The 27,049-nt window shown below is 25.0% G+C and overlaps 2 protein-coding genes across 4 annotated transcripts; one reads left to right on the top strand and one right to left on the bottom strand.

Moving 5' to 3' along the window:
- Positions 1 to 941: 941 nt before the first annotated feature.
- On the bottom strand, positions 942 to 11,357 carry LOC112682611 (spermine oxidase-like). 3 transcript variants are annotated; one of them, XM_025553255.1, is made up of 10 exons: positions 11,161 to 11,357; positions 8,720 to 8,870; positions 5,805 to 6,069; positions 5,511 to 5,715; positions 2,462 to 2,692; positions 2,269 to 2,397; positions 1,703 to 1,908; positions 1,506 to 1,629; positions 1,282 to 1,416; positions 942 to 1,244 (listed from the first exon to the last, which is right to left on the bottom strand). In XM_025553255.1, the coding sequence occupies exons 2-9, from the start codon at positions 8,868 to 8,870 to the stop codon at positions 1,303 to 1,305; spliced, it is 1,425 nt and encodes a 474-aa protein (XP_025409040.1). In that variant the 5' UTR covers positions 11,161 to 11,357; the 3' UTR covers positions 942 to 1,244; positions 1,282 to 1,302. The 3 variants fall into 3 exon arrangements, with proteins under 3 accessions (XP_025409040.1, XP_025409039.1, XP_025409041.1); XM_025553254.1 differs by lacking the exon at positions 11,161 to 11,357 and adding an exon at positions 10,277 to 10,376; XM_025553256.1 differs by lacking the exons at positions 8,720 to 8,870; positions 11,161 to 11,357 and adding an exon at positions 8,297 to 8,360.
- Positions 11,358 to 12,067: 710 nt separating this feature from the next.
- LOC112682621 (scaffold protein salvador) lies at positions 12,068 to 25,089 on the top strand. Its single transcript, XM_025553277.1, has 11 exons — positions 12,068 to 12,160; positions 12,292 to 12,444; positions 14,134 to 14,213; positions 14,273 to 14,400; positions 14,479 to 14,593; positions 14,683 to 14,814; positions 22,603 to 22,699; positions 23,333 to 23,510; positions 23,765 to 23,928; positions 24,001 to 24,166; positions 24,857 to 25,089. Exons 2-11 carry the CDS (start codon positions 12,354 to 12,356, stop codon positions 25,014 to 25,016), a joined length of 1,311 nt encoding a protein of 436 aa, XP_025409062.1. The 5' UTR covers positions 12,068 to 12,160; positions 12,292 to 12,353; the 3' UTR covers positions 25,017 to 25,089.
- Positions 25,090 to 27,049: the final 1,960 nt, after the last annotated feature.

The following is a 27,049-nucleotide window of genomic DNA, read 5'->3' as shown; positions in this document are numbered from 1 at the left end:
ATGCCACTGTTCTCATATCTGCAATACTCATACTATGTTTTATTCTGCTGTCAACAGCTCAACACTCCGAACCATAAGGCATAGTTGGTCTTACTACACTCTTGTAAAATTTATCTTTTTACCTAGCCTCATTGGAAACCTCTTATCACTTAAAATGACTGTTTAAAATCTCTATTTTATTCAACCCCACTTAATCATATGTTTTACAAAAATGCCAAAGCCTCCTTCCTTTTGTATAAATGATTCTAAATATTTAAAGTTTTCAACTTCACCTATCACATCACCATTTAGTGTCATTGATCTCCTCATCCCCTCAACTTCTTCTTCTGAGATAGGTACTTTAATAACCAACACTTAACCAAAATATCTAAATAACTAGTAGACATTTTTCATTATTTGTACATCTTATACACCTGAGAAAATTATTTATAACAATTGTATAATAATAATAAAAATAATAATCATTAATTTAAAAATACATAATTTCAAACTCTTGTTTTTATTTTTTTAAATTTGTTGTTAACTGTCAAAAAATACATATTTACCCATACCATAACAATATTTATAAAAATGATAATGTAATTATAGAGAAAACATGTCCCAGAGCACATTATTGAAAATATGTTGAAATATTCTATAACATTTTTTTTAGAACTTGGGAATATATTCAAATGAAAGTTGCATATAACTTTACGTTAGAAAATTGTAATTATTAGTTGTCCGTGAAATAAAAATCATTACAAGAATAATAATAACGATCAAATAGCAGACACCTTTAACGTTTGAAGTAATACAATTTTGGAAGTCTGAATGCTTCAAAATGGATTATAGTTTATACTAGTGAATTAAAAATAATAATATGGTAACAGCCAGATAATAACTGATTTACAGTTTTAAACAGAAAAATAACTAAAATTGATTGGTTTAAAAATTAAAAAAAGTTGAATATAGCCTTATGTTATTTAAGTATGTATATAAAATGTATAGTGACAATGCATGCATTTGATAGCTATTCATATAGAATATAATTGAAATAATTTAATATGTAAATTTTAATCAAAATCAAAAAATCAACTAAGATATTCAGATAATTTATAAAAATACTCAGTAAATTAAATATATAACAGATGAATTTGAGTACCTAAATGAATAACAATGAAAATAATTAGGTTTAGGTTTTATAATTTAATTTAACAATCATAATAAAAATATTGAAATAAAAATTATAATAATTAATCATTACAATAAAATTAAAAACATTGAAAGTATAACATTGTTCTATTTATGTAGTTCCAATATATTTTATTCTTTAAATTGTTCTAATATCCTATCAGCTTCTCTCCATCCAGATTCAATAGCTCCATGTACAGTTGAAAAATAATGACTATGTGTAGCTTCACCACCGAAGAGCAAAATCTAAAATAAAAATAAAAAATATATACATAGAAACTGAAGAATTTTTTTAAATTATAACTGTACATAGATAGCTATTACTTATTACATACATTTTTTCCAGTAGAATTAACTAAAGGTTTTGCTAGTTGACTATTAGCATTTCCTTCTTTATCTGTATTCATTGAATGAAAAGAATATGAACCATAAAAGTGACTATTTGTACCCCATTGTGATCTAAAATTTGTTTGAATTTAATTATTGAATAAAATCTATTGAAAAGTAGCAAAACATAATTTTATAATTTTACCTAGTTACTAAATCTGGTTGAGGTATAGTAAATTTGTCACCCAAAAACTTATTCAATAAATACACCAATCCAATCTTTATTTCATCTATAGATTTACGTTCCATGTTTCTAGCAGCAGGACCAACTATCCAACCAAGTAGTGTATTTGGACAGTTATCAACAATATAAAAACCAAATACATCACATAGATAATCCCAACCACGTCTCTAAATTATAAAAAATTAATACTATGAAAACAATATGAATAAATGAAAAAATAATTAAAAGTAATGATAAGTGTTAACAAAAGTAAAGATTTGATACTAAAAAGCCAAAAGGTAATAAATAAAATAAAATTTGCTAAAATGTTGAGCTCTTTAGATATAAAATTTCATATTATTTCAAGAGAAATTGAAATTTTTCATAAGTTTGAAAGTTAAGATTTTATACAAATTATTAAAATTAAATAAAAAATTAAAATTATAAAATATTATATGAATTTTTAAATATATATTTTAAAAATTTTAAATTGTAAGGTATTTATAAATTTGGTTTTAAAACATAATTAATTAATATTAATTAAATACTTTATTTTCTTTAACAAATTTTTCACGATCATCATCAGACCACAAGAAACTAAATCCTGGTGTAGTATCTGGCCACCATTTGTATGGAAATTTTAAAAATAATTTATCCACAGTTCCAATACCTATGTTCTGAAAAAAGACAATTGTTAAATGAGAAATGTGATAAAGATAAATAGAAGGTCAATTCACTTACCTTAATGGCATCTAATTTATATTCTGGAATTTCAGGTTCAAATAATTCGTTACATACATTTTTTAAAACTCCAAGACTAACTGTAGATAAAACGCACTGTGCTTGAAATCGACTATTATCTGCACATAATACTTCTGCTAGATCACCAGACCAATATATTTTAACCACTTCTTTTCCAAATATCACTTTATCCTTAATACATAAATGTTCAGTTTCATCATTGAACTTTTCCTAGAACATATTTAAAAGTGATTAATTAAAAATCTAAATATTGCAGGTACTATGAATAACATAACACTTAAAGTTTAGTAGTTACCTCTAAAAATAAAAATAAATGTTTAAAAAGGTAAACATTAATAATAAAAGTACAACACAATGTTGAATTTTATTTTTCTTCTATCTAATAATATAATCACAAAAAAATGTGCAGTAAAATTTAATAAATTGAGAAGTATATTACTTTAATCAACCAAAAAATAAGAATGTCAAACATGACATTAAATATGACTCCATCTATGCATAAAAATATAAATTATAATATTTACATAAAGTATTCTAAAATACTAAAAATTAAAAAATAATAGTTCAATATTGTGGTTTTGTTATACATTATATTTATAATATTTTAAAACTTTTACCAAAACTGAACAATAAACTAATTTTATACATGTCATTTATAGATTGTTTTAGTGAATATAGAAAGAACAATATTTATAGTACAGTAATTTATCAGTTTTGAATATATTTTATAAAAAAAAATAAATTTGGTTATGATCATGTCAAGAACTATACTTTCTTTTAATCAACATTTTGTTTACAATATTTAATACTTCTCTTAATTTATATTATTATTGTACTTAACTTCATCTGATAATGATATAGAATGTTTTGCAATATTATTTTTAATTATTTTATTTTTTTATGTCTACACCAAGCTTAAAATTATTTCAATATTATAGATAGGTACATAAAAGTTAACTTTAAAAAAATACCTTGTCTAGAAAATGAAAATTTGGTGATTTTCCACAAATTATAGCAAGACTTTGCACCCGAATAATTTTTTCGGGTTTCGGGTGTTCAAACACCGTAATACAACATTTAAACAAACATTTGGGTGTTAATAACCGTTATTATTCGGGTTAATATTGGTTAATAAGGGTGTTAAGTAGATAGTTAAGGAAAAATATTATTTTTCATTGGTGGAGAAGCTAAGATCCCCTCAATTAATGAAATATTTATATTTTTTGTTACCTACCTATGTAATAAAATATACATTTCTTATACAACTGTGCAACAGTTTTTTAGACCAAACTATCATTATGTTAATATTAATTATGTTAATATGTTAAAAATATTCTATGATAAAAATTAAATCAAATTTGTAAGATTTTACAAACTTCTTGTCATGACTTAGAACGATCGTAATTAATGTATTATTAATAATATGTAATAATACCTGTATAAGGTTGTTTAATTTAATTAATTATTTTATGTTTAGAATACCTACTCCAAAAATGTTTAAAATAAGGCACCTAATTGTTTTTTTGTTTAAATTGTTAATTAAAAAAGTCGAATTATCAAACTTCGTAAATTGCATTGTTGAAATAAATAATTATGCACGGTGGTATTTATAGGTGTAATAAGCAAATAATGCTCAGCCCTCCACAAATTTCACCAAATTTCCATTTATGGTTTGTGGTGCGTGCACACATTAAAAACGCATTAGCTAGGACATAGCGTGATACACAAATAATAACAATTTGTACTTATGAATGCTAAGATGAAATTATTACAGCAACAATAATTGACAATTCATGCCATAGACATGTGTACTACATGCTATACATTGAACAAATATTTATAACGCGAACGGTAATTAAGGTTAGGTAATAAGTCAGACATCAGTTCTATTTCAAACTTACAGTATTGCAATAAATAACGACTCGGTGATTCGTAGAAGACCAATTACCTATTAAATTATAATAATACGACGCATCCGCTTGGGATAATTTTAAAAATAGTATTCCAGTTATTTACACTTGAACATTCAACATACCTACTATATCATTCATGCACAACTGTCAATATGATGTATTGCTATTGTCTTTATTTAGATAAATTTATATTAATTAACAATTTTGTATGTTATATGTGAAATTAATTCTGTGAATAATAATTTTACTATTAAGCAACTAATGACAAAATCAAAATAACCACAAAAATACATACAAAATGATATATCACATAAAGATTATAAAATAAAAATTATTTAGGTTTCAGGTTAAAACCAATATTTTATTCGGGTTTTGGTTAATTCGGGTGTTTTAAAAATAAAATCATTCGGGTTATATGGGTTTTGGGTGTTTCATTTTTTAAGAATTTTTAGGGGTGTTACGGGTTCAGGTTAATTCGGGTGCAAAGCCCTGAATTAAAGAAGGTTGGCCAAGCAAATAGTAAATTATTTGATTTTAGGTTTGAATCTATTTCCTTATTATTAATATCAAATGATTTACTTTTATAAATTATATTATTTTAAAAACATAGACATACCGTGACAACTATCAGTGTTTATTTCAGATCATATATTCTGGGGGGGGGGGGGTATTAAACGTTTTTTAGGGAGGGTATGTAGTATACAGTATACCATAGGAGTAAATATTTAATAAATAAACTTTTTCTGTGTGGAATACATTTTTCTTTGGGGGGTAATACTCCCTACCCATCACCCACCTGAAATAAAAACTAAAAGGTATCACTAGAATCCTAGATTAAATGTGCTATACAAAAATTATCATTACAAAAACTGTATATTGTTAATGATTTTAGTCTTCGTATATTTATACTTACTACTTAAGTATTGATTCAATAATTTTTTAAATTATTTAACTGTTAATTCTAACTAGAAGAAATATAATTAAAAATGTTCAAAATGTATTAAATGTTTGGACACAAATATAAAATAGAATGAGTAATTTAGTGATAATTTGGCGTTTAAGTCTTAAATTATTTTAACTGATATTTAATTTACCGGTGCTGTATACTTCCATACCTGCAATAAATCTATTATAGTTGAAAATCCTTTTGATTTCCAACTAATTGCAGGATATCCAGGACAAGTTTTATAAGTATCTATATTAATTGCTGATGCTTCAAACCAATTATCACTTCCATTATATGAATTTTGATAATGTTGGCACCAATTAATAAATTGCTTCAGTGGTAATTCTTCAGAATCAATCAAAATATTTTCAGTTCTAAGAAGAATAAATGTAACTTAATGACTAGGTATATCACAACTTCAAAATAAGTAATAAAAAAATATTTTTAAAAGAACAATCATTACCTTTTATGAAAAAGTTCTCCTAAAGACATAAAACGTTCTAAATCATCTTTTGGGCTATCGTCAAACACAGAATAAGCCACTTTTATGTATTCACGAAGACGATCAGATTTTATTTCGCAACCTGAAGAAGTTACAAAAGTTGAATTCATAAATTGTTGCATAGTTTCTCTCCGATCAGATACTAAATTTTGATCAGAAGCCATATTGTATACTACATTTCCTTCTTCTCCATGAATCCATTGAGCTCCTAATTCAATGTGTCCATCTATAAAGAGGAAAAAATATATACTAATAAAAATAAAAACTTTTATTAAGTAGGTAATTAAGAATTTTTTAATTAGAACCTAAAAAGTATTTTCAAATGTATATTTAGAGAAAAATAAGAGATTTATAGGTTTGTATTTTATTTTATAAATCATTTAATTTTTACTTTTTAATTTATATTAGGGATAGATGTATACATGTTTATGCAGTCATTATAAGTTGTAACAAATGTTATTACAGTGAGTATAATCAAGAATACTTTTAAATTAGCATATTCAAAAAAATGCATTTTAATATAATTGGTATTTTGTACTTTTGAGGTTGCATACAGTATACTGTTCATTTTTTATAATGAACATTTCTATAAGTTTATGCTACATTTTAGGAGAAAATAGTTTATAGTGTCCATGTACATGTAGAAAAATTAAATTTTTGATTTTGATAAATTGAGCAAGTTAACTAAAAAAATGTAATAATCAAATGCGTGCATTTGAAGTTTTGATAAACTTTATAGGAATTATCTTATTTTTATTTATATAAATGGATTATTAATTAATAGTAAACATGAATGTTTTTAATACAATTGATATATATACAATTTGTATATTTTATTAAATTTGTATATATTAATATACAAATTAAAACAATTACAATTTGAACAGAGTTCAATTATTAATTTTATATTTATAGTTAATTATCTAGCTACTATATATTACGGTGTTCCTCAAGATAGTGCTTTTGGTCCAATTATTTTTATTCTATAAACAGAAAGTATTTATAGTAAGACTTTTTAATCACTTAGATTGCTCCTCTTCTTAGGAGACATCTGGAATGAGGTACGTATTAAAGTAGCAAAAGAATTTAAAAAAAATAGTAGAGCTTTTAAATTATAGAATTTAATCAATAAATAACAATAAAATCATTTTTATGAACTTCATAGTAAATAATAAAGAAAATATTGACGATTGAACTATAAACTTTTGTAACTGTAATAACATTTGCAATGTTAAAGTATGTAAAATACTATTTAGGGTCTCAAATACACATTATTTGGGATTAGTCACTGATAAATACACGAGAAGGAATTTGTATTTTAATAACTTAGTAATGCATTTTCATATTTTGAGTAATAGCTTTTAAGTTAATTGTATAGTACATTTAGCTGTATATCAAGCAATAATATAATTGATTAATTTAGGGAGATCTCTTAAATAATGTTTTGAAATCACTATTAATATATCAAAGAAAAATAGTTTGTATATGTTTACATTTATCTTCTCTTGAAAATTTAACTAGCACAAATTTAAAACTAATAAATGTGACTACCAATGGATTTACCATAAAAAACAATTGCCATGTTATGTGGTGAATAATTTAAATAGGTAACGGTCTAAATTTAAAATAAATGGTTAATAAAATAGAAACCATAACTTATGATGCTAAAGTAATTTATCTAAAAAAAATCATTATATAAGTCAAAAATCCATGAACTATTTTGTTCCTACTTATTTGAATTTCATGCCTGTTATTATAAAAATAAACATTTGTAAATATTCTTATGAAAAAATCTAAATTATAATATGGTAATTTATGTCTTTAGATTAAGTCATGAATCTATTAATAATTATACCAGCTCTAATTTTATTTTAATTTATTTGTTTATAAATCTAAATCTAATCATAGGTACATTAACTGTCAATATATTATGAAAATAATTAAATCTTTAACTTAAATCATAGGTGAAAAGAAACAGAGTCTGGGGGGGATTAGCCCCCTAGAATTGCTATTGTCCCCAAAAACTAATGATTTCACTACATATTTTATTATAACGTCCAATATAGACCTGAGCTTTAACATCCTCAAATGATTAACACTATTTGCACCTATGCATTCAACACAAGCAATGATTACAGAAGGTAAATGATTTTAATAAATTTATATATTTAATTATTTTATATATATTTGAGATGAAAAAGAAATATTAAGAAATAAAAATATGAGTGGTGACAAATTTTCTTCACATAATGTGCCAAAAATTTTGTGATTTTTATTTTCTTCTTCTTGTTTACAGTTAAATAATGAAATATTAAATATATATTTAATTTATGAAAATAACATTAATTAAGGTTTTATTAATTTGTTTAATGTGATTTTTGTAATACACTTGATACCAATTTATTTATTTTCGGTTTATAATTTGTAAATTTTAATGTAGAAGAATGTATTACCTATTACAGTTATTCATTGGTCAATATCTTAATTCAGATTTAAAAACGAATTCCAAAAAAAAAAGTGTCTTGAGTGAATAAGTTATTAAAAAATTTAAATAAAAAGCAATATCTATTTTTAAAGTGGTTTATTATGACCTAATTTATTATTAAAAATTAAATGTATATTTTTCACGTGATATTTCTAACATACGTCATACATTTGCTGTCCCTAATATATGAACTTAACTAGTCTATAATAAGTATATAAAAAATAATGATAAATAATCAATGTTTTCTATAACGTAATGTCTATTAATGATAATATTTATAAATTGATAAAAATATTATAATTAAGTAATGATTTTGTTATGGGTATGCAACAATTTATTAATTATAGTTTATTGAACGTAAAGTTTTAAATTAATAACTTTTAATAATTACCACCAAAAGGTAAAGTTTGAATACGTCCACCAATTCGGTTTTCTGCTTCCAAGATAATAAAATTGTTGAATTTGTTTTTTAGTAATTTTGTAGCAGCTGCAATTCCTGATACACCTGATCCAATGATGATAACTGTATAAGATCGAGCCATCTTAAAAATAAATTTTTAGTCTAATAAAAACTTTGTAGTTATTCATTGGAAGGTTATTATGAAAAAGTTGATGCTGTATAAAAGCCACACCCAGTGAACTAAACATTCACAATATAATCTAATATAACATAGATTATTTAATAATTCAAGTATATTTGGTTTATATACAGAATGTTTGTATTATCTAAAAGTTGTATACATATAAGAATTTATTTACTCAAGATATATTTTTGTAGCAAATTTGGTATGTTAAGTCCAATATCCTTAAGTCTTGAAAAATACTTTTTAAATATATTTTTTATATAAATATAATATAATTACCTAGGGGTTCTAATTAATAATTTTAAATAGTTTACTATTGAGTGTTTTATAATGTATGCACATATATAAGTGTAAATATATAAATATATAAGGATAAATGTATACACTCTGTATAAGTATAATTTATTTTCATATCATATTATCATGTTTATTAAAATTTAATTGATTTTTGTTACCTATTTTACAATATCAGTTTTTAATCGTAAATATTAAAATCTTCATCACAAATGCCTAAGTAATGAATAAAAACTTTGTCAAAAGCATTAATCATGCAAACTTTTAACATAATTTTTCAATTAATATTAAAAAGAATACTATTATTTAATTGGAAACAATGTATTGTTAAAAATTAATAATGAGCAATTTAACATATCATATTACACAATATATATTTTATATATAATAACATTAAATCATAAAATTAATTTAATTAATTCCTAATTCTATCCATATTCCAGGGATTAATTCTTCTCCATATCAAAAAAATCTCCCTTCCAACTATGTCATCTGATACAATCATATCTTACCAATAATACTCTTTAAGCCTCGGTTTAAGAATCTAAAAATAAGTTAAAAAATAATAGACTCTTTCAAATCTCAGAATAGGTTCTATATTACTTTAATTATACTCTTAAAAGCTATTCCTCAACAACCCCTTTATGTATCTTTCACAATATGATGGCAATCTATGATACTTTTCACCATGATAAAATAAATTTTATCATGCTTTTCACATTATTTTTCATTGCACTTCTTCTCAACACAATATCCTAACTGCAGAAGTAGAACATTTTTTCAATTTATGGGGTAGGGCTCAAATTTATCACAGTACTTGTCAACCATAATCATGTTCTTAAGTTCTAACTTTTAATTTATAATAAAGGTTATAACTTATAATATATATATGTTCCAACTTAAAGACATATTTTGGAGAAAACTAAAACTTACAGAATGTTGAAAGTTACATTTACTTAAGAGAATACTCGTCATATCAATTAATTGTTTGATACCAAACAATTTTTAGAATAAAACACTCATATTAATGTTTTAAATATTGAAAATGTGTTTACTATTTCAAAATTTACCTCCATACCATACTCCATATTTGTAGCATTTGCATATTTGGTTTTCAGTCACAAAAATAGCAGAGTTGAAACAAATACGTTTTATACTTCTATGATTGTTCGAAACACATTTTTATTAGAAGTGCTTGCGGATCGCCGATAAGACAATATTATTTTGCTGTAGTTAATTTTATTAATAGATGGATAATCATTTATGATACTACATTATCGCCTTGGTGAGCTAAACGCCTATTTAATTATGAAAATTAAGAAAAATGTATTTAATTTACTTGGAAATGGCATAATAAATATTGATATTAGGTAATTATTTTAGCTTATTTTAAATACTATTAATTTTATTAATACTTTCAAGATTAAATCACTAATAAATAATTGTAAGTGCATATTATAGGGTATTTAAATGCATTGTGCTTGCATATATTTTTAATTTTTGGAGCTACAAGTCCTTTGTCCTATTAATAACTATTGAAATTTTAACCTTTTTACCAAAAAATTAATGGCAATCAGTCAAGTTGTAAACCGATGAGTTAAAAATATTCAGGTGATAATTGTTTCTGATTTTTCAACCCTATATTAAAAAATAAATAGAATTTATATACAAAATATAAGTTTAAATCTTTTATTAATATAAATATTACATTTTATAAGTTTTTATGAAGACAGTGGCTATATAAAATATTTTAATTATTAATAATAGTGATTAATAACAAAAATTTACATCAAAATCAATTGAAAGTATTATATTAATTTTTTTAGTAAAATTTGTTTGGTATTGATAAATAAATTATTTTTTAATCAACAATTAAACTAAAACATACACTTTATATTATTCAGATTAATAATAAGAAAAAACTTCAAACTATTATAAAAATATTATGACCTACCTTATTTCAATAGGTTACTTTTTTATAAGTTTATAACTCTCACTTAATATGAATAAATAATGTTGTAGTTAACAATAATACAAATTACAACTCAAAAAACTTAGAAGATTGTAATTAATAATTTTTATTATTTCTGGTGGACAGAACTTCTTTATCTAAAACTCTAAGAATAAATTGAAGCAAGTACAAAATAACATTAATCAAAATTTATATTTTATGATGTTAAAAATGTAAACCTTATAGATAATAATTGAGAATATTTACAATACAATTATATTACTTCGAATATTATAATTAATAACTGACTTTGATCTCTTTAATATGCAATTAAGTATGCTTTAATTATAAAGCATATCATATTAACATAAATATTAAATAATGCGTTACATTTAGCTTATTATCTATGGTATTGTGTTGTTATGCGGTGTGGTTGTATCCCCACAGTATCATAGATTTTACGGTCGAAGATAAAACCATAGATAACATGAAATCTCTCTTTAAAAAGGCTATCTATGAGTTACGGACTATGGTATCACACCATAGAGTAATTACTCTATGGTTTAAGATAGTACTACCTTAAACCACGGTAGATAACCAACTTTACCTTGTTAAAGGGTAGGTACCACGAATTAAGATATAAATATAATGTATATCTAAGCATTACTCTATGATCTATAATCGTGGTAGATATTATCAATCGCAAAATAATATTATTCAGTGTATCAACCATAGACATATATTAGACATACAATATTCTATTATGTGTCTATGGTAACAACATTTAAAATATAATTTAAGGTTATTTTAAGTGATACAATTGATCACGATCATGATTTAAAATTTTACTATCTCAAATCGTGATCACGGTTAAAATTAATTTTTATTATGTTTAATTGTTATCCATAAAAATCCATTATATAATTATATCCAATATGAATTATTTTCAGTTTCAATAAAATGCACTATTATTGTAATTATTTGTTCACTTCAAAACCATAATGTGAGTTCTACAAGTATCATTTTTTTAATAATTAAATTTAATATTATATATTATATAAACTAATGCTCATGAATATTTTTTAAAAATTGTATTTATTATTATTTTATCCATTGTATTTCAAATCTTTTCAGAAGTTGAATGTTTTAAATTTACTATCAAAACTTTAAGTAAACTTACTCATCCATTATCAAATATGTTATCGAGAAAAAATAAAGATACAAGAACTATAAAAGAAGGAGTTGTGGGAAGATATGTTAAAAAAGACAAGCCACCTGAAATACCGAGTAAGTTATTTAAAATATAGAATTATCTTTGGGATTATCAACTTCACTGATATGTAATGGAATTTAATTTAAGTTCAACATGACGAAGGCTCTTCATTTGATCATTTGTTTTACTTTAAAAACATTAAAAAGGGTAGGGAAAAAGGAAATAAAGCTTATTTTATATTCATGTTATTGAGTCTAATTGTTTAGGTCTTCTAAGATCCTTAAATAACAATTTTGTGTATAGTTTTGAAAAATTAATTATATCTATATATATAAAAATCTCGTATCACAGTGTTTGTGATCATATTCCTCCAAAACGACTTAACCGATTTTAATGAAATTTTGTATATAAATTTGCTAGGTCTGCAAATAGGTTTTTATCTATTTTTTATTTTCCTAAGTGCTATTGTTTAATAAATCATAGATTAATTTAATAATTTTTGACCCGGTCGATAACTGCACAATTTAAAATTAATTATTAAATGATACTATTAAAAAACTATTTAAAAGCTATTCATTTTATTTTTGGTATTAAATGACGGGTATAGCATTAATATTAAACCACAAGATCCTGCAACAGGTGCCAAAACAATCAAGAATCTTAGTTCGAAGGATTATTATGTATATCGATTGATGATAGGTTAGGACATTCTACGATGTCATGAGCTTTGTCAACAATTCATGGTCAACATGTATGTATAGATAGTGAACGACTACTATACTTGCGATTCAATCAAAAAATCTGTTTGCGGAAGATTCTCAAAACAGTTGTTAGATATCGGTGATGGGAAAGTTACTACAGATGAAATGGGATGCATATAATTATCAACTGATTTCTGCACAATCATTGATTCACAAGATACTCTTATTGACCAGATATTTCCCCCATTACACAGACAATACACAAATCATGAGTAGCTGGCAGAAAGAGCAATTTTAGCAGCAAAAAATGTGGATGTCTACAAATTGAATCTCAAGATACAACATTTGTTACCAGGAAACTTGGTATCATACAAATCTATTGACACATTTTGTGATGCTACTGAAGCTGTAAATTATCCATTAGAGTTTTTAAACTTATTGGATATACCAGGCAAGCTACCACATAATTTACAATTGAAGGTTGGTTCTCCGGTTATTTTGCTTTGTAATTTGAATCCACCACGGTTGTTCAACAGCATGCGATTAGTCATTAAAAAATTATGAGATTACAATAATTATTATGGGATAACAACAAATATTGTACATTTTGTTGCATTAAAGGATTGATATGGTTTTTTGCTAATATTGTCATAATTAGCAATATATATAATTTTAAAGGATCAATATTTAATAAATTATTAAAAAAATAAATGTTTGATGTTTTTTCATTTTTATATTTCGTCATCGTTCATAGCACTCCATACCCCTTCCACTTATATACCACATCCTTATATACCTATATTAAATGAATTATTTTTTTCTAACAAAATATTTTCTAGAAATAATTTATATGACAAAATAATGTTTGTTGGGTCAGCTAGTTTTATTATAGTTCTTGTTTATTTCTTATAAAATATTTTTATTTTGCATTATTGTACCATAATTTTTATAGCAATTTTTTTTTGTTATTATCATACATTTTTGCTAAAAAAATTAATTTTATTTTAAAGATCTAACTATACATAATAATCCCACTGTTTTTAATTATTTTTTTTATCTTAGTTATAAATGTATGGACAACAGAACCTTTCAGAAAAAACAATCATAATCGGACAAATGTTCCAGAATCAACCAATCCCAATGTATGGAAAATTATATTAAATCAATATTTCTTGATTTAATTTTAATAATGTATTTTTAGAGTGCAAACCAGTCTAGTGGAACAGTTCAAAAGTTTGGAAATGTGAAAAATACACCATCCCCATCTATGCTCATTGGCCATGAAGGAAAATATACCCCTAGTAGCTCTGTTCCTGATTTAGCTCAAAAGTATTTAATCTGTTTAAAATATAATAACTATGAATTACAAATTTAATACAGCAAATTGCTTATTATTAACTTTTTAAGATTTGCCAATGCTAATTTATGGAGTAGTACTTCAGGAATTGCAGTTGATCAGTCAATAAGTATGAGAAATGTTGGTAATCGATATATTTCTAATGACTGTCATATTAATCATCAAGCAAGTTTTTAGTTTTGTAACTGATTATATTATAACTGTTTAAGATATATATTTGAATATTTAAAATGTATATTTCTTTTTATACATAGAGAGGACCACATACTAGTGCCAGTTGTTTGCCCTATCATTCACATTCTGATTTAGCAGAATCTTCTGTCATAATGCATAGATTTGGTGATAACACAATATATACACCAGCTTTATCACAGTGTTTTCCAAATGTAAGTAAATATTGGTTTTATATGCCTAAAAATTGTATGATCTACCTTAATATTATTTTCCTGCTATATATTTTTTAATCCAAAATACTTATAACTAAGGCTCAAAATGTATTGCACTAAAAAGCTTTAAAATTGATTGCATTTTTATAATAAAAAATAACCAAAATTGCAATATTGCTGTGAAAATACCCAAGGTTGATCATCAAAATTACAATCTATTTTACTTACCCAAATAACTTTTTAAATAAAAAAAATTGTACAATTTGTATTAAGACTATCTATTATAAATGTGAGTTCTTAGACAAAATATTTCAAAATAAAAATTCATATTAATACTGAAATAGTGGTTTTATTCTGGTTTTTCAAGAGCCTACAAACAACATGATAAACATTTTAAAATGTTTTATCTGAAAAATTTGTATTTTAGTTTTTATCATACATTTGTGTGCCTACCTTAAAAATGATTGTGTTGCACGATAAATGATTCCTTTAAGTTCTATAAATAAATAGGCAGTAGAAATAAATATAAATATAAATGTGAATGTGAATAAGTATAAGTATGTTAACAGCAAGTAAATAAATAACAAAATAAAATAAAATAACAACGTAACAAGGTAACTAGTTATATATATATATATATAATGTTTAAAGGAATGACAATTTCCAAATGAAATTTTACTTAGGTTATTATTCTTAGGGGTCTTCACAAACGTATCTCCAGGTTATTTATCCATGTTACTGCATCCTCTTCAACTTTGTGTAATCTTGCTATACCCCTGTTGAACTTAGTATTAGGACACACTTCAATGATATGTTGTATGGTTTGATCTACCCTAATTATTCTGCTGACTATATCGGAGCACAGTACTTGGCCACGCCATAAACCAATGCTAATGTAGATGTTCGCAGGACTTCCGCGCTGCTACCCCAACTTGTGCCCACTAGTTTTGCTATTATATTGTTTCTAGATTCCAACTTTTTCTTCATTGTCCCTATATGGTCCTTGAATGTTAAAGATCTGTCTACTTTATCCTTTTAGATACCTTGGGCATTCACTATTAGTCACTGGAGTGTCTTTTATTTTTATTTCTAGTTTTCTGTTAGCTTCCCGTTATTTAAGTGAAGAGTTATCGCTACATTCTTATTTGGATTTAATGTAAGGTACCACTTTCCTGAGATATTTTTGAAGAGCAATCAAGTCTTCGTTTAGTACGCACTCTATTTCGTTAAAGGAGTCGGCTTGGTATACTAATGTAATGTCCTCGCAGATAAATTTTCTCGCCTCTGTTACTGCTAAATCAGCTGTATAGATATTAAAAATAATTGGTGAAAGAACCGACCCTTGGGGTAATCCAGTCTGTAAATATTTGTATGAACTCTTTTCACCATTTAGGTACACTCTGAATTTCCTATTTGATTGCATCAATTTCAATAATCACATTGTCTTACTGCATTTCACTATATTGGCCATCTTGACTAGCAGCCCTTTTTTCCAGAATGTATCATACGCCACAGACAGACGAAGAAAAACTGCGTCGGATTACTTCTTGTTTTGGAAGCCATTTTCTAAATATGTAGTAAAAGCAAGGACTTGATCACAACAGTCTGCCTGTTCTAAATCCAGCTTGTTCTATTGGAAATTTCCCGGTTATAAAATGGCTATCACTTTGGCCTCTCTCCATAATTTTGGAATTTACAATGTTTGTTGTTAATATAACTAACCAATTCCTACCTTTGACCCCTAGGTTTTTTAGAAATTCTGGTAAGATGCCATCCGCTCCAGCAGCTTTGCCATTTTTAACAGCTTTTAAGGCTATGTCAACTTCGCTCTTGGTAAAAATATTAAATATTAGCGACGAGTCCTTGCATGAAGAGAGTTCATTAGCAAGTAGTTTCCTTATTTCGAACTTTTCTTGTTTTTTCTGTTTGATACTTTAAAAAGTTGGTTTGTTATCGTTTTCGCCGAAACCTCTTCTTCTTTGAGGACCGGTTGGGCTCATCCTAGCTTGCTAAGGAGTGCTCAACTTTTTCTTCTTGATTTAGAAAAGTCCAGACTTTCTACTGCATTAATTCAACCTTTTTTTTTTTCATCATCAAGTAAGTTCATTAGTCTTTTAGCCGAGATATCACTCCCGTTTTCCACATATTCTTTGAGAACTTCTTTGCATTCTTTGTTCCAGCATGGAATATAATTTTGTACGTGTCCTTTAGGTATAGACTTCGTCACTGCCGTCTTGAGGTGCTTAATGAATCTGATGTAATTTTCTCGAACTGGTTCTACTCGATTTATGTTATTCTCTATGTATTTGGAATAGCTATCCCTGTTTGCCTTACGCAGAATCCATCTAGGCAGTTCTGGTTTATTGATCCTGGGTAGGTTTATTCCCACTAATATTATAATTGGACAATGTTGACTTTTGGGGAACTTATTCAGTATTGTAGATCTTGTAAGGGTTGGTCTAATTTATTTTTTGTAACGAAGCATAGGTCTGGAGACGTAGGTCTCGACCCATCTGCCTGAGTTGAAGGTTCCGTTTTGTTTAACATCATATACCAGAAAAGTATGATTAATATTAGCCTCTAATTGACAAGTTTTTCACCATTTTCATCTTCCTCATTGTACCCCCATTAAGTACTGTGGCTATTGAAGTCTCCTATTTAAATTCCCAGATGTTGACTAGACGGAAGTACGGAGTCACACCAATTGCTTGAAGGCGGTTTGTATACATTATATATCGTGATACTCCCAATGCTTATTCCGATAGAATACTAGTTTCCTTTAAGTTTCTTAATTATCTGTTGGTCTATTTGTTGATTTACATAAGTTACTATTCCATGTTTGTTATGACCTTTGTAGTCCATTGAACGGAAACCAGGTATCGATAGTCGTTTTGTTCCACCTTCGGGGATGTGTGTTTCCTGTATAGTCAATATGTCCGCTCCTTGGAATATTTCCGCCATAATTTCTGACTTAGATTTAGTAAGTCCTTCCACGTTTAATTGCACGATACTAATATTTCTCTTTGAGTCTTTACAATTTCCGTCGTTGCTATTTGTTTGATCGTTAGTTTTGTTTATTTTGTCTTCTTTGTGCTTAATTTTGTATTTTTTTTTTTGTTTTTGATTTTATATTTTGTATTTTGTATTTTTGGACAAGCCTGCATATAGTTTGCAATTGATATTGAAAGGGTAGCTATTAAAAGGGTTTTTTTCGCCGATATAGCCAGGAAGTCCTAGGACGTCTGGTTGTCGGGTTGATGTTGTTTCGTTTCGTGCTTCTTTCATTTAATTTAGGTATTCACTTCGATAATTTGGCTATAGAAGCACTACTTACAGAGGAAACCTCGGGAAGGTACAGCATCTCCTCCTCATTATTATATTATTCTAATATATATTAATATCTGAGATGTCCTCTTTCATTATTTTATTTTTTTAAGTAAAATTAAATCATTTGAACAATATTTAAAAGTATCTACAATTGTTTTTTAAATTAATGAAATCAATAATATTGCAATCAAATCGAAAAATGCCAAAGAAAGAAATTTATAACCTACTAGCAATAAATCAAAACAGTAGGAAAATAGCTGTAAGTGCAACTATTTCAAAGCCTAACTAACTCTAGTTATTATACTTAGAAGAAAGAAAAATTGTTTTATTTTCAAATATTATATGTAGGTATAATGTCATATTACACCTCAAGTGATAGAAATTAATATAGGTATTTCAGTTGGTACCTAGTTTACATACTAGTGATTTTTTTTGAGAACAATTCTAAACAATTTTAGAGAACAATTTTAAATTTAAAAGACCATTACAGCAATATTATTCACTGCATCTCATTCAACCATGAAATGTTACCCAATCTACGAGTTTCCCTTTTTTTTTTTTTTTTATCTAAAAATGTTATTCATAACCTGTTATTTAAAATACATTTTTTGTACTTGATAAGAAAAAGAAAATCTATATGATTAGCTTGAAGAGGTTATATTAATAACTCTTCAGATTTTTTTTGTTTAATTGTTTTCAGTTGAGTTCCCATAAAGTAATTAAAAATAAGTGATTATTTGATTATTAGTAATTTTAAATTGTATGTAAATAACAATGTAATAATAAATAAAAAATAAAAATTAAAAATTATTAAATGCTTAGTATTTGTAATTTAATACATAAATAAATAAAGAAATTATTTATATATTATATAGAAATAAATGGTATTGGTTTAGTTAACGCCCGCCAACTCGCGTATTCTCCCGCCACTCAAGTTTAGTTAACGTTTACCACTAATATTTCTTGTATTTTCTATTATACTGCAGATAAAAAAGGTACGAAAAACCGTGGTATTATCTTTATATATGTACGTTAGATTTAATTATTGGATATTTTAAAAATATTTGGTAAAATCCTTCAAATAAAATTAATAAGTTAGGTGTAATTAATAAGTTAGTGGTACTGTGTATAATATTATAGAGTACCTACTTTAGTTATACAGTCGTCGTCATACTGAAATATTCTGTAGTGCCTAAATCATATATGTAATACCGCGGTACTAAAATTTAACATGAATTTTCGACAAATTTATAGTGACATGCATGATGATTCATCGGCAATATTTTTTTTTGCGAAATGCAAATATTATTCATACGACTCGGACTTGTGACAATGAATACGAAATGGTTTTAGATACCGGTAGTGATGTCATTTAAGATCACGTCGAAAAGACTAAGGTGTTAAGACTAATAATTGGTAACAAAGTACAAAGGTAAAGTTACCAATTATTGTTCACTTTATTTATGGTTGGGCTCATGAACTTACATTGGTGAACTTTTGTAAACGTGAATTTGGACTGAGCAAAGCTACTGTAGTTGGTTGGAACAATTATATTAAAGAAGTATGTGTATGGAAAACTACTCGCGGCGATTTAAAAGTAGGAGGTGCTAGTTAGGTTATTGTTGAAATTGACAAAAATTTATTTGTCAGGCGTAAAAATAATGCAGGTCGAATACTGCCGCAGTAATGGGTTTTTGGTGACATATGTCATGAGAACAAGGAGTGCTTCGTCGTATGTGTATCTGATTGGTAGAAAAATACGTTAATGCCAATAATTTATGAACGTATTCGAGTTGGATCGACCATTTTATCAGATTCCTGGTGAGCCTATAATAATATCTTAAAAATCGGAGATTATAATCACTCAACAGTAAACCACAAATATAATTGTGTGGATTCTACAAGTGGAGTTCATACTCAGAATGTTGAGAGAATGTGAGAAAGTTCTAAATGGGGATACAAGAAGCGAAGAGGGACTAAAAAAAAATGTCCTCGATTCATATTCGGCAGAGTTTATGTGGCGCACTAAATTAAACGGACGTGATCCGTTTAAGAAAATACTGAAAGATGTATCCGAATTTTAGTCACCTTTATAAGTTTATTTATTTTTAATTTTAACGTTTATTTTATAATATTATTCATGAATAAAATATTTAATATAATTGTTCGTACTTTTTTATTTTTTGTGTTATTATTATTATTTTTAAATACCTAGTAGTAGGAGAATATGCGAATAGGCGGGCGACAACTAAATCAGTACCTCTTTTCCTATTAAATAAATGAATAAAAACTTAGTCTGGAGTATTATTATATTTATAAAATATGACTTATTATCGATTTCCTTAATTCCTTTTAGTTTCTTTTTATTTCTTTAATGGACCGGTAAGCTAAGAAAAGAAAGAAAAAAAGACTGGATTTGAATTAAAAATTCATCATCAAGTATATACAAAGTTAATAAAATTGAAACTGAATATAAAAAATAAAATAAAGTAATAAAGTTGTGATTTAATCTTTTTGTATTCAGTTGCAATTTTATTAATTTTATATGTATCTTTTGATGAATTTTTAATTCAAAACCGGTTCGTACTTTTCAAACATAATAATACTTTAGACTAAGTATTTATTTATTTATTTCTATGTTTGAACTATTTGTTTATTATTTATTATATTTATTATTATATTTAAATGTTACATTCATAAATATAGTTGATAGGATTTTTATGAGAAACAATGTCATTTATAAAATATAGTAATTAGATTGACACATTTTCCAGAGGGATTTGTTCAGTTATTACTATAATTGTTTATTATTTTGAATGATTTGCAAATATGTAAGGTGGTGGAAGTTACTAATTGATTCTGAAATGCAGTAGAATTATTGGTGGATAAGTTAGATAGGTAAGACTTAATTTGGTATAACTTCTTAGCCCTAAATTTTGGTTTCTTCCAATTAATAAACAACATTTTTATAAAGCTTTAACATACATGTGTATTGTAGAATCGTATTTATTTCAATTTTAAGATTTTGTGTAAAATAAAGAATGTGATGTATATTTTTTTTAAAATGTTGTGTTTTGGTTTAGTGTACATCATTTCAATCAAAATAATTATTCTGATTATCACTATCATGTTAAAGATAGGAAATGGTATCTAGTTGATATTCTGTAATGGTAATTTTTAAAATTTTTGAACAGTTTTCCGAATAATTACAAAATATTAAAATATTTATGGCATACAAGTTTTTGACAACAACTAATTTTTATTTTCATTGCAACTAAAAAAATCACTAACTTGAAATTTTCATTAAATGCTTATACGAGTATCAGCAGTTTTTTCTAACTTTAACAACCAAGGAACCCTTAGGAAATATTTTGGGTTTTGTGGAACTTCAATGTTTATAACTCCAACTCAACTCCAATTTTCAATTATTTATTGAAAAATCAATATTACAAAAACTATTTTTAAGATAGTCTATGATTATTGTTTATTACAACTACTACTCTTAATATACACATACATATTGTGGGACCCTTAATAGTGTTTCATGGAATATACTTTTGAGAAAATTGTCTTATATCACTGTTTGCTATAAGGCTAATTGCTGACATGCATTTTTCAGTTGAATGATAGTTGCCCATCAGTTTCATCATAACCATGCTCACAAATACAACTAAACCATGATAGGATGTAATGATAGTATGTATGGATGAATGTATGGATAGGATGTAATAGCACAATCAAATGCTTTATGACAAAACACAAACTAATTAGTTATTCAAACTGTTGCATGTGAACTTATCATTATTTAATGCTGTGAAAGCCACTAATGCGATTAAATTGTTGAAAATTGCATGTCAGCGACAGGCCTTAATGAAATAATTTTCAAGAGATTAAAACTTTTTTCATAAAATATTGAAAAATTTATTTTGTTTTTACAAAGTCATGAAAATGTATTACTTAGTTCCTCATACATTTTTCTTATTGGTTAATAAAAAAAATTTAATTAAATTTAAAAAAATTATAAACATTTGATTATTAAATTTTGACAAAACCTAAAAAATGACAAACATTTAATACATTTTTGTTCTCAAAATTCATTACAATATCTATACTTGAGATTTGAAAATTCAATATAAGAATATTCATGTTGTCTTTACATAGTTTGTAGTTGCAATGTTTACTAGTCAGTTGATCCAATCAATATGTTATCATTATCCGTTTTATTATAAGATTGTCTGTCAATCTGAGCATCTCTTTTGTCTTTTATATATATGTAATATACTAAAATGCTACTTAATTATACTTAATGTATACTTAATTTTGTAAATCATTTTTATTTGATAGTACTAGATGAAACTTTTTAACTTAAGCCGTTAAAAAGTTTATATTTATACATTTAAGTGTCAGATAAATGTATTTTAATGAGATTGTTCATATATTTGTACTGTATCAAATTTTCAGATTCAACTACAACATAAAAGTGAAATTATTAATACCCATCATTCCACTCCTGCTTTACACAATATTGGACAATCTGTACCAATACCTTTACCTTCAGGTAAATACTATTTTATTAATATTTATTATATATATTTTAATATTAGCATATATTTTTCAATATTTATGTAATACATTATTTAATTATAATTTAAATATTAAGAATAGTAACAAAATAAATTTAAATAAATAGTTTTTTTTACCTAGGGACTTACATTTTGTGTGAAGTTACAGATTCCTCAAAAATGTATTTAAAATTTTCATTATAAAATAAAATGATAAACTATTATGAATTTATTTTAAATCATACTTAAGTATCCATTATTACTTTGAACACTTAAAGAAAAAGAGTAATAAATAAATAAATAATTTGATCTAAAAAAAATTTTATTTGGCCTCATTATTTTACATCAACAAAAATGTTGATATTCTATGGTTAAATATAAATATTTTTATTTTACTATTGTTAGTTCATATAAACGAATAAAAAAAAAAAAAAAAAAAAAAAAATGCGGATCATCATTTTATTTATTGGATATTAATATTAAGAATTAGAAATAAGTGATATTGATAAACATGATGCTTTTAAGTTAGAAGTTAGAGAGAATATATTCAGTTAGCTAGAAATTTCGGGTTCGATTTATGGTCTTATAATTAATTTTTTGAGTTATTGATTTCCTTTTTTTTTTCTTAGGAGGGGAAGAACTTCCTTTACCACCTGGTTGGTCCATAGACTTAACTTTGAGGGGACGTAAGTATTATATTGATCACAACACAAAAACTACACATTGGTCACATCCATTAGAAAAAGAAGGACTTCCTACTGGATGGGAACGTATTGAAAGCAATGATTATGGAGTATATTTTGTTAAGTGAGTTTAAATAAAATTTAAGAAAAATACTATTCAAATATAATTAGTTGTAATAGTGAATTTCATTAATGAAAAAATTAGTGTTATAAAAATATTGCATAAGAATATTATATTTATTTAGAAAAAATATAAATTAATTAATATCCTATATCCATCACTATTTTCTGTAAAACATAAATTTTCTTTTCTTTTATTTCAAAGAAAGAAAAAATAGAAAAAAAAATTTCAATAAATATTTTAATTTTTTTTTTTAGTCATATTACTCGACAGGCACAATATGAACATCCGTGTGCACCACACTATGTATATCAACCCGAAGTTAGAATTTCATTGCCACTTCCCCCTCCACCACCACCAAGACCTACACATTTCCATCCGCATAATATGCTTGTGCCTGCTAATCCTTACTTAAATCAAGGTGAAAATAATTTTGTAATACAATTTAAGATTATCATTTTAAAATTTATTAATAATTTTTTTTTTTTTTTAGAAATTCCTGTTTGGCTTAGTGTTTATTCTCAAGCTGCACAAACATTAGATCATAAACTCAGATGGGAAATGTTTCGGCTTCCAGAGCTTGACTGTTTCAATGCTATGCTGACTCGTTTATATAAACAAGAATTGGAGGAGATTGTTATGCGCTACGAAGTTTATAGGTTTGTTGCTTTAATAATTAAATTTATTGAAGTTATTTAAATAACAAAACCTTCATGATTCAAATAGCTGTCTTGTTATACTATTAATTTAATATTTAATTTATTAAGTCGAGTAGAAAGAAAAGAAGTTTTCATGAACTTTTCTATTTTGAACATAACTCCTAAAGACTATAATAACAAATTTAACTGATTTATATAAAATATCAGAAATATGCAGATTAAATGTTTGTAATAATTATGATAATAACGTAAATGAAAATTAGTTAAAATGTAAAATATGCTCTTTTTGGTGGTAAAAATATAATATAAGAGCCTAATAGTGGTCTTAAATTTCTTTAATAGAAATTGTAATTGAAAAGTTTTTCTAAAAGATTACCCTTTTCTATAAATATACATTGGCTGTGACCTATAACTATAAAACCAAATATTTGCTATGGAATTGTGACATCATTGTAATCAAAATTACTAAAAAATATGCTGACAATACTTGAATACTCCCTTTTCTCTTGATTTTTTCAGACGGCTACCCTGTAATAGATATTACTCTACATTTTTTTTTTTTTATATGTAGTAAAGTGGATTTTTATTGTGATAATAATTTAGTCATAAAAAATTTGTAATATTTAATTACTATATTTATAATAAAATGTTAAATTGAGAAAATGTATGTAAGAATAATTATTTTTCAAGATCTGCATTACTATTTGAAATGGACAGAAGACATATGCAATCTCGATGTATTGATACAAATGATTATAATCAATATGGACCTGGACCACGTATAATTGATGTTACTAATGATAATCTGCGAGAAGTTGCGCTTTCTCAACATACAGAAACTAAAGTTTAATTGTTGTTTAAATTTATTTTTGAATTTAATTATTGAATATTGATATAGATTATATAATGTTACAAAAATGTAATGGATAATAACGAATTTAATTACTGTAAAACTGTGATAATTATATTCATAAACATATTTATTCACTATTATTATCATAAGATTAAAAAAGTTGTTATTTTTGGATCTTATGGGTTTATTTTTTATTGAGAAAACTTATATTTAAGCATTTGTATATATATTACATTAATACGTCACTAAACGTTTTTGGATTCTATTTGTATTCTTATAAACAAAGATTTTTATTTTTATTCGTGAATATGGGAATTTTATTTCTGTTTATCAAAATCAGAGATAGAATTTAATATAATTTAAATGTAAGAATTAAATGAGAATAAGAAAATAAATAATTTAAGTTTGTAAATTCTTTAGTTATTTGATTTACCAAATGTACATATACAAGTTATTATAAACTCATTAAATTAGATAATTAAACAAAATTAAAAAAACAATTTGTTTATGAATCAAAATCCATAAAGAAAAAAAAAATTTCTGGACTAAATCATCTGTATTGCAATAATAGGTGTTTTGTTTAGAAAAACTATGAAAAAAATGAATAACCATCAGTTAGGCAATTCTTTTTTTGGCTAATTTTTTAACTAAAATGTGTACTGTACATTTACAACCCAGAAATAACTATACTTAAAAAAATAAATAAAAATGTTGATTATAAAATAATTTAATTTAAATTAAAACTAATGAAATAACCCATTTATTATTTACAATTATTGAATTATTCATTAAATAATACAATATGATACAAAATATTGAGAAAATATTTACAAAAAGTATAAAAAATATAGTTATCATTTATGGGACCAATTGAGCATTTTAATTCTACAATTTACTACAATGAAATTACAACAAATAATTAAAAATATTATTTATTTACTCTATTAAAAATACCTTTCATAGTAACAATATGATGATTATTTTTAAGTAGAATAATAGAATGGTAAGTAAAATGTATGGAACTGGTTTCATAAGAATATTTATAAGTTAATATATTCTATTAAAACTTCTATTTTTATAAATTAATTTCATCATGATTTGGCATGATTATATTATTCTAAGTCCCTCAAGATTTTGAAAAAAGGGATTACTTCGATTATTACAAAAAAAGTTTCTGATAGAAAATGTTATTAAGTTGGTATATTTGGTAATCATTCTTTCTCTTATTTCTCAAGAGTATTCAAACATTTGAAAAACCAGCTAAATGGATTTCGTTTATGATTCAATACATTTTTTTTTTACTCAAAAAAAATTTTTTTGGAAAATTGTTTTGAAATTCAGAAAATAACTATCTAAGTTTACCAATTAGAAAATGTTTTCTATTAAAAATACCAAGAACCTCTTGGTTGAAATTATGTACGCAAATTAAAAAAACACATGTCATGATATATACAATGATATTATAATGAAGAAAATTATTAAGCACTAATTAATTTTTAAATATTAAAGATGTAAATGTGAGATACAGTATTTAAGAAAAATAAAAATTTTCAGAAATTTAAAAATGATGAACAGTTAATTTCTTTTATTAAATTTAAAAAAAAATATGAATAAATAACTAATTTTTGTGATGGACTTCATTTATTCTATTTTGAGTTTTTAATCATAATTAATAACAGATAAAGCAATGAATAATGACTAGAAAATAGTATATATATATATATACTATAAAAATGGATAGTTAACTGTAGTTAATATTTATACATATTATTATTGAATATATGTAAGCTATAATTTATTCTAAGCTGTAATACATAAAACAAGTAATAGAATATAAAAACACCAGTATCAAATTTAAAATTTTTTAATTATTGATATATTATAATAGTCTTGCATATTCTGTTGGTTTTTTTTTTTTTTAGTAATGATAAAAAAAACAACATAAACTTAATGGTGAATCTATAAATATATAGGAGCATGGAATAAACTATGAAGTAATTCTATGCTCTAATATAATAATTATTTAGGTT

The sequence above is a fragment of the Sipha flava genome, unplaced genomic scaffold (assembly GCF_003268045.1).
Source record: "Sipha flava isolate LNK unplaced genomic scaffold, YSA_version1 207_pilon_pilon, whole genome shotgun sequence".
Taxonomy (NCBI): domain Eukaryota; kingdom Metazoa; phylum Arthropoda; class Insecta; order Hemiptera; family Aphididae; genus Sipha; species Sipha flava.
Note: the sequence above shows the minus strand (reverse complement) of the source record. Positions and strands in the feature narration are given on the sequence as shown.

Excerpts from the sequence above, each read along its gene's own strand:
- LOC112682611 (XM_025553254.1), bottom strand. Across the intron at positions 2,693-5,510 it reads CTATAATAGATTTATTGCAG|GAAAAGTTCAATGATGAAAC; the intron begins GTATGGAAGTAT and ends AATATGTTCTAG. Across the intron at positions 1,417-1,505 it reads TTAATTCTACTGGAAAAAAT|ATTTTGCTCTTCGGTGGTGA; the intron begins GTATGTAATAAG and ends TTTTTATTTTAG.
- LOC112682621 (XM_025553277.1), top strand. The coding sequence starts at position 12,354 with ATGTTATCGAGAAAAAATAAAGATACAAGAACTATAAAAGAAGGAGTT. Across the intron at positions 14,594-14,682 it reads ACTGTCATATTAATCATCAA|AGAGGACCACATACTAGTGC; the intron begins GCAAGTTTTTAG and ends TTTTATACATAG. Across the intron at positions 24,167-24,856 it reads ATGCGCTACGAAGTTTATAG|ATCTGCATTACTATTTGAAA; the intron begins GTTTGTTGCTTT and ends TTATTTTTCAAG.